This window comes from Poecilia mexicana, unplaced genomic scaffold, assembly GCF_051168715.1.
Source record: "Poecilia mexicana isolate PSO_F unplaced genomic scaffold, ASM5116871v1 scaffold_5, whole genome shotgun sequence".
NCBI classification, from domain to species: Eukaryota; Metazoa; Chordata; class Actinopteri; order Cyprinodontiformes; family Poeciliidae; genus Poecilia; species Poecilia mexicana.
The window spans coordinates 23,870,549-23,883,459 of NW_028263374.1; the positions used below are offsets into that span (position 1 = coordinate 23,870,549).

The 12,911-nt window shown below is 36.0% G+C and overlaps 2 protein-coding genes across 2 annotated transcripts; both read left to right on the plus strand.

Moving 5' to 3' along the window:
- Positions 1–969: 969 nt before the first annotated feature.
- On the plus strand, positions 970–1,978 carry LOC106916735 (transcription factor HES-4-like). Its single transcript, XM_014985223.2, has 2 exons — positions 970–1,026; positions 1,135–1,978. The coding sequence occupies exons 1-2, from the start codon at positions 988–990 to the stop codon at positions 1,447–1,449; spliced, it is 354 nt and encodes a 117-aa protein (XP_014840709.2). The 5' UTR covers positions 970–987; the 3' UTR covers positions 1,450–1,978.
- Positions 1,979–5,392: 3,414 nt separating this feature from the next.
- On the plus strand, positions 5,393–7,179 carry LOC106916732 (transcription factor HES-5-like). Its single transcript, XM_014985220.2, has 2 exons — positions 5,393–5,744; positions 5,856–7,179. The coding sequence occupies exons 1-2, from the start codon at positions 5,622–5,624 to the stop codon at positions 6,279–6,281; spliced, it is 549 nt and encodes a 182-aa protein (XP_014840706.2). The 5' UTR covers positions 5,393–5,621; the 3' UTR covers positions 6,282–7,179.
- The last annotated feature ends 5,732 nt before the right edge of the window (positions 7,180–12,911 follow it).

Sequence of the window (12,911 nt, forward strand, 5' to 3'; positions counted from 1 at the left end):
TATTTTCCTTCTAGAGAGGGAAGTTTATCTTTCTGTTTAGCAAAAAGACATAAGAGAAAACTCTGGAGCTGAATGAGAATCAATCACACAGCAGCAGAAGTGACTAACCAGCCAACTCTGGCAAACTTCAGCAAGCAGCCGTCTATCCGGAAATCACTAATTGATAATATTCCTTCATCAGTGATTCATATTTGTTGCAATCAATGAATATGACAGAGCAAACCAAAGCTATATTTTTTCATAGAATTTTAAATTAGACACATTTCTATAGCCAGCCACTGGGGCAATTTCCCTCCAGATGGTTGGTGATGTAACACCATTTCTATAGCAACACATAGCCAGCATCTGTTTCAGAAATCCCTTTGCGCTCCACTGACCACAGCACGGGGAGGAAGTGTGGGAACCTCCCATCGATCTTCTCCTCACGCTGCCTCTAAGGCACGTGCCGTCTGTATCTGGATATCTGCATCTTTGTTTGCAGTTTTTCTATGTGTTTTTGATGAAAAATACATTGACAGTACAAATAATATCAGAGCTATTGTCTTAATGTTTGTTTTTTGTACATACTATGCAATATCAAAGATTTATGAATGACTAATATAATTATCTTTTTCTTCCATGGAAACTGATTGTTCTCTCTCCAGTGAGGTCTTGATGACAAAAATATTGGGCATAAAAATTAAATGTCCTTTATGTGCAGCTTTATCACTTTCCCACAGTTAAGGAGCTCCATGTGTTTTTCTGTTTCTCCCTTCAGGTCTCCATCTGCTCCTTCGAAACCCAACAATTATCCTCAATAAATGAATGGAAGCGTGCTGCTGTTGTCACCAGAGCCATCTGATTGGTTCAGACTGTGAGAAAATTCATCCCGACCAAAACCCACACATTTATATGGAGATGTGGGACTATAAATAGGAGGGATGAAGGCAGTAGTGATCAGATTCTCTCTATAGAGATCCAACTGTGGCGCCTACAACCACTGCCACAATGACCAACTCTAAGGAGCACCTGGCTCTGAACCACAAGGTAGGACAGATTCTTTTAAAGTTCTTTACTATTTGGGCTTTTTTTATGTTAATAACAAAAGCACATTCCAGGATAGGTTTACTAATGATTTTTCTCTTGTTTCTACAGCTCAGAAAGCCTGTTGTGGAAAAATTACGGAGAGAGCGAATCAACAGCAGCATCGAGCAGCTCAACTCTCTCCTGGGTCCAGAGTTCCTCAAACAGCAGCCAGAGTCCAAGCTGGAGAAAGCAGACATCCTGGAGATGACAGTTTGTTTCCTGACCAAGCTGCAGCAGCAGAACCAACAGCAGAAAAAACAGCTGAACCGACTTAAAAATCCCAAGGCTTGTTTTGATGCCAATGAGGCTGAAGTTTATCTGAGCTCCTCAGTTCAGACTAAAGATGAAGATCCAGATCCTAAAGTTCAATGGAGGCCTTGGTAGATGCCTACTGAATCTCTACTAGGCTGACTAAAGCTGAAAGAAGATCATATTGGTCAAATATTACTAGCTTCTTTTAATAATGTATATATGTTTTGTTTCTTTTTTGAAAATTACATTTCTTTTTTTTCATTTTAAGAAAGACAAGATTTTATAATGCATGTTGCATAAAATTTTACTAATTGAGTAGCAATTTCTTGTTTCTGTGCTAACACTAGTGGTAATAATATTGATATGATTCATTGTGTTCTTACCAATGAAAAAGACCTTATTGGTGAAAGATTGTTGAACTAAATGTCTTTTTTACAGACGTGATTGACTGTTTCTACAGAAGAATTGCTCCTATCTAGGGAGTCTCTTTATTGACTTGTTTTCAATGTAAGCTATGCATTTCTTTTGAGCACTGATGCATGTTGCATGAAGTAATACTGTTTGCCAATTAATCATGATTAATTGAATTCAGTAATTGTAAAGAATCGTGATCTGTTTCAAGGTCAAATGATTGGTGTCCTTTACTTTTTTAGAAAGTCTAAAGTTGTTTCGTTACACGTTTTCTAAAATGTCAAAGAATACGGGTAGTAAGTTCTGTAAGTTGATAATCTTTTATAAAGATGTTTCACTCTCTGAGTACACTGTGCCTTGTAAAACCTACAAGTTATTTGTTTGATGATTCAACAGATTTATCTGAGACCTCACCACTTCTGCTGGTTAAGTTAATAAATGATAAATTAAAAATAAAGTGTGTTGTTGTATTTCTGACAACTTTATTTGTAAATAAACAGGTTCTCTGGAAACCTGATCCTGAAATGATGCTTCAAATTACACTACTCGTCAACTCAGCTTCACTTTCACAGTCAATGTCAGTATCAGTATCACATTGACTGTGATACTGGGCACCTTGAAATCCCTTGCTGCTGAAATGTGCTATGCAAATAAAATTTGATTGTTTGATTGATTGATCACTCATGGGTGTTCCATATAATCTAAAAATAGCCAGAATTTGACACAAAAAAACAAAGAAAAAGAAAACCCTGTGGAGTTTGCACAAAGTATGCCCTAAATGAACTGATATTTTCCACAGACACTGGATGAAATATATATGACCACTTAAGATGTAAACTTTAAAAAAAAAATTAACCCAACTTAATTTACTTTATATGTTAGTGAAGTAATAACCTCCCAGATTTTTCACAAAAGTTGATATTGAGTTTCATTAGGAGAGACTGGACTGGTGTCAGGGTTGTGTCCTAGATGTGAAAACTTTGATAAATGAATGTGACACAGGTGAGTAAATGACTGCTGTGGAAGAGCAGCAAACTGAGGCACTAAGGGTAAATGTAGCACTATTAATTTAAAAGTCGAGAATAAAATTAAACATGAACTCATATTTCAACAATATATTTTTGAAAATCAGGCCACAGTAAATGATAGAAATCTACCTGAGGGAGGAAGATTTCTGACTGAGTCAGTGCCAGACTTAATGAAATTATTTAACCTGGAAAACTGACTAATATTTACATATAACACTCAGTTATCAGAAATACTTCTTCAGGTTAACAGTTCATGACTAACATAAACAGAACCAAATTATTTTGATTCTGGAAAAATATTTATTTGCCGTGTTTAAAGTTTTATTTACTCCTATTGAGCCAACTAGTGGGGTCCTTTCCCTCCAGATAGTAGCCCTCTGTTCCTATAGCAACACCCAGCCAGCATCTGTCTCGGAAACCTCTTTGTGCTCCACTGACCACAGCACAGCAAAAAGAAAGTCTAGATGCTCCTTGCGCTGCCTGCAAGGCACGTGCCGCTTCGCATGTCTTGTTATCAGAGATCTCTACAGCACAGAGATCAAAGCATGGTTCAAACCTGCAACAGTAACCAACATTTAGGATCATTTCATACTGAAACACAGGGTAAACATGAAATTCATAGAATGTTAATTGTCCTTTGTGGGAGTTTGTAAATGTTGATACCAATGCTGCATTGTTTAACAAGTTTAACAATTTGTGCTTGTTGCTGCAGCTCAGAAAGCAGCAACACCAAAAACATTTGAAGAATGTCAACGAGATGTAGTCTGATAAAGCTTACTCACTCTTCTGTGAGCTTCACAGTCCTGAACAACACCAACAAAGCATCAATTCGCATGGCCCTCTGGAGGCCATGGTAGAAAACTGCAGGCAAGTGTTTTCTGTCATACTTTTTCAAAATATTTCCTTAGAGAAATGAAAAAAGTAATGTCTCTCAGTTTAAGAAAGAAATCACCCTGACCTTCAACAGCAGGAAAAAAAAAGTTATTACTAATAGTAACATTATTGTAACAGTTACCCTTTCATTGTGATTTGTTTCAGTTTTAGAAACTATAAATTAATGTTCTTTTCACACGTTTATCTGAGCACATTTGAATGATCTATTTTAAGATCAGACTCAAGGTTATTTTACTTCTCATACTGCAACGGTCGATAAGAAAAGATGTTGGTCTTTCTTTACTTGCTATATTATTTGATTGAAGTTCAATATTGCATGTGGTTCCTTCCAAAAATGAATTTAATTCATGCATTCATTTTGTGTGGCAATGACTTCCAAACAACAAATCATAGATGTTCCTTATTTTGACATGACAGTCATTTTATCTGATTAATAGTTTTATATATAAATAACTTACAAATCTGGGGCATGTACAGAAATGCATGTTCTGTATAAACTAAAACACAGCAACATCACTAACATTTTTGGTGACAGGAGGTTAATAATGACATGTCTCAGATGGGCACACATAGTGGAAGTAGTGAAAGGACATAGTGTGGGAAACCAGAATAAAGCTACTCACATAGCCCCTCAGGAACAATAGAAATAGACCTTGACCTTTGCCCTGAAGGGATGGAAGTTAAATGGGAACGTGTCCCTTAAGCAAGCGATGTTGTTCCACTCTGTCACAATTAATGCTACCAGCTTTTAACATTTTCGCCATGTAAAATATGTTAATATAGATCTGATAAACTAATTTAGACAGTAAAATATGTTTTCTTAATATGCTGCAATACAGGTAGTGATGAAGATCTGGACATATTGATTGTCCAGCAAACGTGAAATTGTAAAAATGTTTTTAAAAGCAGAACAGAAATACGAGGTATAACTTGCAAATGCTCTTTTTTCCACTAATCCGTTAAATAGATCAGTTAAAAGTTTTCCAGCTTCAAATATTTTTTTGTCATTTTAAGAGTTTTCAGAAGTATTTCATATTTTACACACTTCTAAAGCCGACCAATAGGGTTCTTTCCCTCCAGATGGTTGGTGATGTAACATTTTGTTGTTATAGCAACACACAGCTAGCATCTGTCTTAAGAAATCCTTTTGTGCTGCACAAAACAGGCAGTCAGTGCAGGAATCTCACATCATCCTTTCCTTCACACAGCCTGCTAGGCACGTGTCAAATAAGTTGTCTGTACCTGGATGGTAGCATCTATGTGAACAAACTTTTGAATCTAATTCTAATGAAATTACATTTTTGGTCAAAACAATCCTAATGATATTCATAGATTTTAAATTCTATATATTAATTAGATGGAAAAAAATTATATGTAAGTATTTATTTCTGAGTACAAGTATAATAGACTAAATAGAATAAACTATAAAATTCTCTTTCAAAGTACTGTATATGACTCACTTTCTTTTCTCAAAATGACAGTGTTGTTTCTGATCAAATATTTTTCTAACTCTTTAGAAATTTGACAGTACAGTTTCAGGTTTACAATCAGCTAAAATTTTCTATTTTTTATTTATTTGTCATAACAAATATATATTTTGCTAAAAAACATTATAACTCTTTCTTTTTCTTACATTTAAAGTGCGCACTACATTAAAGGCATTATTCATCCAGATGCATACTGGGCTCATCAGCGTGTGCTCAGTCACAGGTATTGATCTCAGCATCAGGGAGCCCCTCTGCTCCCTCTGCAGGGTCGCCACTTTCCCACATTCAGACAGAGCTCTTTAGTGTGCTCCACCTGCTCCCTCTGAAATCTAACCATTGTCCCTCGAGCAATAATGGGAGCGTGTTGCTGCCCCACATGCCTTATTATCCTGCAGAGCTCTCTGATTGGTTCAGACTGTGGGAAACTCCAGCCAAACCAAGACCCACACATTCAAATGGAGATCTGGGACTATAAATACGAGGGATGAAGCCAGCAGAGATCAGATTCTCTCTACAGAGACCTCTACAGCACAGAGATCCAACCATGGCACCAGCAATCACTGCAGCAATGACCAACTCTCAGGAGCATCTGATGCTGAACCACAAGGTAAATATGAAGCTCATATATTAGCTATCCTTCATGAGAGTTTGTGAATTTTATTAGAAATGTTACACAGCAGAATGTGTTTTTAATAACAGCTTTATTTTGTTCCTGCAGCTCAGAAAACCTCAGGTGGAGAAACTACGCAGAGAGCGAATCAACAGCAGCATCGAACAGCTCAAGTCTCTCCTGCTGGGTGCAGAGTTCCTCAAAGAGCAGCCAGACTCCAAGTTGGAGAAAGCAGACATCCTGGAGATGACTGTTTGCTTCCTGAGGCAACTGCAGAAGCAGCATCCAGATGTGGTCTCAGGGGCTGTTAAGCTGGGGTATTCCAGATGTGTTCAAGAGGCTGTGCACTTCCTGTCCAAAGATGAAGTGAAGACACAGTCCCAAGGAAGACTCCTGAAGCATTTCAGCATGATGCAGTCTTTCTCCAAGAAGAACTTGAGAAAAGCAGACTTCTCTCCTCAGAGCCCAACAGAGCAAGGTAGCGTCAGTAAAGACAAGAATCCGCTCCACAGCCCCCTCTGGAGGCCGTGGTAGATGCCTACAGCATGGAGTTCCCACAAGAGAAACTTAGACCATATTGGTCTAAAAGATACTGGACTAAATTCTTTTTTGAAATCAAATTATTTCTGTTTAATAAGAACATGGTATATATTTTGTAAATGTGTTTATTTTCCAAGATTATATTTCCAGTGAAAATGGCAAAAGCATTGTCTTTAATTTACAAAAGACAAACATACTTTTATGCATTTTTGTATAAAATTTCTATAACTGCACTAGTGATAATGTAGTAATAGGAATCCCAGTAGCATTGATTGTGTTTTGATTATTCATAATCAAGTTCTACAGTTTATATGTCCTTTTTTGGAATTATTTGGAAGGAGTGCAATGCTATTCTTTCTTTACAATCCGTTATATGATTGAAACATTTGTACTTTGGTTTTAAAAAGATTTTCTTGATTTTATAATTTTGATTACAAGTTTTCATCAGTAATATTTATTACTATTGGGAAATCATAATTGATCATCTTGATCATGTATCATCAAGTATCTATCTCATTTTTATTTGTATAACTGGTTTACTGCTGGCTTTTGTTTTACAAAATATTTGCTGAACAGTCACAGTTTATTTATGACAGTATTTACATAAAGAAAAACTACATTTGTTGTATTAATGATATGATCTGTTTTAAGGTCAGCTTTTGATATGTTTATTTGGTTGATTAAAACCATATTTTCTACTCCTTATACGGAGTGAGTTTCATATGAAACAATGTACTTTGTCTTTTATAAGGACAGATGTTCATTTACTTCTTTGAGTACATGATATTTTAAGTCTACATTTTGTTGTTGATGTATCATCACTACTTGGAGCTTTAACAATTCAAATTGATCATTGTGCCTTGTTGAATAAACAAATACTACCAGATGAAAAGTTTTCTTCTCATTTTCTGAGATCACCTGTAGAAAATGATACACCTGTGTTTAAATATTTCAGTTCTTTAATGAATATGCAGAACACAATACGCTGTGTTCTGCATATTCATTTCTAATAAATAGTGACTTTGGGGGGAGGGCTGCTGGGGTATCTGGACACCAATGAGGGTAGAATCTAAAATGCAAAACTGTGGAAATTTTTAAATAAAATTTGTTGGTTGAAAAATTATAGTTTATTTATATTATCTACTCATTAAATTGTGGCTTTCCAGAGCACAATAGTTGAGGATTTTGACATCTGATTTTGTCATTTCTATATATGTACCTTACCTTTTCACACCTATAATCAAGCGATAATGATTCAGTTTTAGTCCCAAAATACTATTAATAAGACACTGTAAACTATTTTAATGTACTCAAGTCAATCCTTCTTATAATCTACATCACTCATCAAAAATCTGTATGAATGCAGTTTTTATCTACATTAATTTTGATGACCAGTGAAAACATTAGCTGTTAAAGCTAAACAATTGTATATTGACTGTAATAGATTCGTTTAGCTGTACTTTGTCATACTTTATTTCACCAATTCAAATGCTGCATCATTTCGGAGCCAGCCAATTGCACTGCTTCCCTCCTGCATGCCTGGTGATGTAATCCAGTTTCTTCAGGAAAACAGAACCAGCATCTGTCACAGGCTGTCCCTTTGTGGTTTGATGATCATAGAGCAGGGAATTAGTGTGGGAAACTGAGACCAGCTTGTTACTCACATGGAAAGGAGGGCACGTGCCGTGAGATAACTGCATGTAGGCCCCAGAAATAATAATTCTCAAAATATTTGTTAAAAAAATCTGAAAAATACAAAGATTTTAAAGCAAAAAGTAGTTTAAAATTGTATTCTTTTGACAGAGATAAAAAAATAAAATAAATAATTAATGTGAGATATAACCAATAAATAACCAACAAATTAAAACCAACATTTTTTAAATTGTTTTATTATTATTATTATTATTATTATTTTGGTTCAACAATAAGTCTAATACAATTATATCAGCCTATCTAAATGAAGGTTTATTTTGAATTTACCTGAAAATTTTGTCATAAACATTATCCCACCACGTGTGAGCTGGGATGAAGGGCGTGTGCTCAGTTCAAGTAATTGATCCCAGCATTAGCCAGCAGATAAGCTCTCTCTACAGGGTCACCACCTTCCCACATTCACACAGCGCTTTGTGTGTCGGCTCCATCTGCTCCCCTGAGACCTAAACATAAAGCCCCAGGCAAAGATGACAGCGTGTTGCTCCCACACATGCCATATTGTCTCATTCAGCTCTGTGATTGGCTGAAACTGTGGGAACCTTCATGCAACCAAAGACCCACATTTCTAAATGAGATGTTGGACTGTAAGTCGGAGAAATGAATTCAGAAGGGATCAGGAGCTCACTGTAGAGACCTCTACTGCACAGATCTAGCATGACAATTACAATCACAACAGCCGTTTTCAAAAAGCACCTCACTCTGAACCAAAAGTTAGGTTGACAAACTGTAAGAAGTTATTTATTTATTCTGTCTATTTTGCAGTAACATATCCATCCTTGCTGACAACTGCTGAAATAAATGAAGAGCAGCAATTAGCATCTATTGTTACTCTGGGTTCAGAGTTTCTCAAACAGCTGACAAAGTTCTGGTCAGAACCTTTGATCTGAACTCAATACTTCTAACCAACATCAATAAAGGAAAGTATCCATTACCCATAGCCCGAAAAATCATCATATATTAATATTGTTAATATTGATACCACCACTAAAGAGTCCAGCACATGTAAGTAGCTTAAAACACAACATACTTATGGTTTTGAATGATCAAATTCATATTCCGTTTTGTTTTTCTGAATAAAAGAAAGTACGTAACTCTAGATTATGCTAGTGTTGCATCTGATTTCGAGATACTGTTGCTATTTCTTGCTCTATGAATGGTAATACGCTCAAATTTGTAAGGTGCTTTTACAATTCTGGGGGTTCCAAACCATTTTACAATACAATCAGTCATGTATTCATAGAAACATTCACACTCTGAGGGCTCTGAGTTACTTCTTGCTCTATGTAGACTTCACTGTTAAAATAAGCTGCAGCAATCAACCGTTTATTTTAATAAATATTTTTTTAACATTCTTCATATTACAAAATGAAGCAACAGTGCACATCTAAAATATGTTTGATATACGTTTCTACTTTAGATTTATATCAACAGCTTCCTGAAAATTATTCACAGCCTCATGGCAGCACATTGTACAATGAGAACTTTTCATTTATTGGCTGTCATGTTAAAAGTTAAGGAAGATTTATCCAAAATCGGATCATAATCCTTGTATACATTCAAAGACTCTAGATGCAACTTCCCCAGGAGGACAGCATCTTTTTTTATACATTACTGGATTGTATTAGTTTTTACAAAAACAAGGCTAAAAAAACCCTGATCTTTCTATAACTTCTCTTTCATGGAAATTCAGCTTTCCTACTAGTCCACAGGCAGAAGGTAAAGGTCACTCTTGACAAACTTCAGCAGCATTAATACAAGCACAAAACCTTTAAACATTATAAAAGTTGACTATTGCAGTGTTTTTTTCCTAATGTAAAATGCTAGCTTTAAAAAGTTTAAAATTTTGGTAAGATATAAGAGATGATTATACCTGAATAATAACAATAAAAAATAGTACATCTAACTTATCCGATCCATGTTTATACAGTACAATTCTTGGACATTGTCTCTTAATATTAATACTACTACTGATAATAATTGTGTATAACTTTAGTCTTGGTTAAACATTCAAGGCTGTAATAAATTGCTTCTTTTTAACTATTCCTTCACAATTTCAACACAAAATCACTTGAAACTGCCATCCCAACTAGTTTTAATGTGGATTCGCCTTCATACTAATCTTTTCTCCCATTTGTTTGTGTGCTGCGGTGCTATCTACACAAAGGTTCACTCAGGTTTCCTATTTTCCCTCCTCTGAGCCAGCACGGCTCCCTGCACAAGGCTGGCTGTGCCCCAGTCACACGCCCTCCTCTTTCACTGCTGCTGGGAGCTGCTGCGACACACGGCTTCCCACACTTCTGTATGCGGCCGACTCAGCCACACACACAATGGAAGTGTGTCTGGTGCCAACAAAGCCTGAGGAGCCGTTCTCAGGCAAGGAGAGCATAAGAGGCCACTCCACCAACAAACCATCTGCTTTGGCTGCAGTTCACTGCTGGGAAGCTCAGTGGGAAAATAATACATAAAAACTGAAACTGCCATTCATAAATATGCGGCCTATGTTTTTTCATTAAAAAAAAAAGTTTGAGAAATGCTATGCATCACTTCATTAAGATTGTATTATTCAAAGAGCATATGTTTTCTACATAGCTATCATTTCTACCATTTGTTAATCATTTCTACAGTTAACAGTTTGCCTGGTTCTTATCCTAAGAATTTTATTTTTCACTTGTTTCTTTATATAGTGTCTGTGTTTTTTGTTTAAAGGTCAAAGTCCAGGTTTAAAAATCACTGAAGGAAACAAAATTTTCCCGTGTCACTCTCATGGAAAACACTTTCCCACTGACCTTTCTGATGAGTGGCATGCAGATAAAGCATCCCACCTGTTCTCCATGACAGCCATTAAATTCAGCCTATTGTCTGGAGCTATGAAGCTTCTGATCGGCCAAACAGCAGAGAGAGCATCAGATCGACAGCATAAATGCCGAGCAGAGATGCATAGGAAATCACAGCGATCATCTGAGCCTTTGCAGACAACTGAAGAACTTCCCAACAGAAGAAACAACCCTTGAACATGGCTCTTTACACAGATCTCGCTCTTCAGGACACCATGAAGGAGGAACTCTTCAGGTGAGACAAACTTTTACTTTCTATAACCTGCAAATGTTCAGTTAAACATGGGTTTTTCACCTTTATTCTGCAAAAGTCATTTTCTTAGACTGATGAAAATACTAATAAAAATGTAATTTTGTTTCTCTCAGATGCAAGCTTCACTCGCTGGAGAGGAAATGCTGCACAGGAGTGGAGAAGCTGAAGGCTCTTATTGAGGTCCACCTGCAGAACGGATTCCCTGTTTCAGAAATCTTGGAGAAAACAAAGTCCTTCTTGACCCTGAGGAAAGCCCTGCTGTCTCTCAACGGCTACTCCAAGTACTCCAGAGACATTTTGCGTCTGTTTCCCGATGCAGAGGATGATGTGACTCCACTGTGCTATTAACAAGAATGGACTACAGAATATCATCAAAGCTGGACTGAGGCTGGTTCATTTTCATGAACTGCAATTTTGCGGTTTCAAAAAAGACATATATTTGTAATAAAATTCTGCTCAGCTGAAAGAAATGTGTCACAAGAAGAGATTAAGTATGGACGTTTCAGGAATTTTGTAGAACAGTTTAAGATGTTAATTGCAAAAAAGAACAAAAAAAAACGGTCTCATCTTTTATCACTGGATTTTGTTGTAGTTTAAACTGTTGCCAGAATAAGATTTTTGGATATAAAGTCACAGTTTAGTGATTATTAACTGTGTAATATCCAACAACTTACTGATGTTGTGCTGCTAAATGAGATTTATTAGAGACGTCCGGTCTCTTATCTATGCAATGATTACTTTCTTTTTATTGATAAGTAACATTTTTATCTCATTAGAATATTTTTTATCTGTTCAACTTGAGCATGTTGTAACACTGCCAAATGGTGCCATTTTAACTGACTGCTGTGAAAATACCGACTAGTTAAACACTGTGTGACAACACACTGCATGTATATTTCTGCCTTGATTCAAGGTATTGTGTGTGTGTGTGTGTGTGTGATATCCTTAAAAGCCAACCTTTCTTCTGAAAAGGGATTCAATTTTTCTTTGTATGCTGTGTATGCATATTTTTTATTTTATTCATTTTTGTTTGTATTCATCCAAAGTGGATTTTAATTTTTTTGTGTTGTTGCATACTTCAGGTAAATAAATATCTAAAGATTAAAGTCTTGTCTTGTGCATGTTTTCAGACTCTTTTAAATTAAACCCATTTTTCAGTTATCAAATATTTTACGATACTACCAACTAGTATAACATGTGGCACTTTGGAATTATAACTGGATTCAAATGTACTTTAAGCTATTACATTTGAATTATCTGTATTTTTTTTTTTTTTGATGAATTGCATGTTAGACACCAGCTTGGTTAACCAACATTTGCTCCACTGGATTGAAGAGCATGCCCAAGCTGATCCCACAAGTGTTTGGCTTTAGGTCAAGATTTCCAACAGATTATTCTATCTAGCTCACAAAACCATTCTCTACGAGGGTGAGTACTGATATTGCAGAGGATTGAGATTTGTGCCAGGGAGGCGATAAAAGGGATTTTTCATCTTAATTTCTTTCATCATTGTAATTGCTCTCAATGACGAAAAGCCTTGTGACAAAGATACCAACACACTTCCTTCACCAAAAACATTTTGGCAATGGAAGTCATGTTTTTGAAAGTTTTTCCAGGGACACAATAATTTCACAAACAAATTGTCCTACATTTTCCTAACATTTGCCACCACTTAAAGGAAATAACACTGTATTGGATGTGTTGCCAAAAACTGTTGTTACCATAAAGACACAAATGCCTCTCACTTTTGGATTGAGTTTATATAAAAGGATAAGTGTGGTGCCTATCAGAGCACTTTTGTTGAGGGATAACACTGTTTGAGTA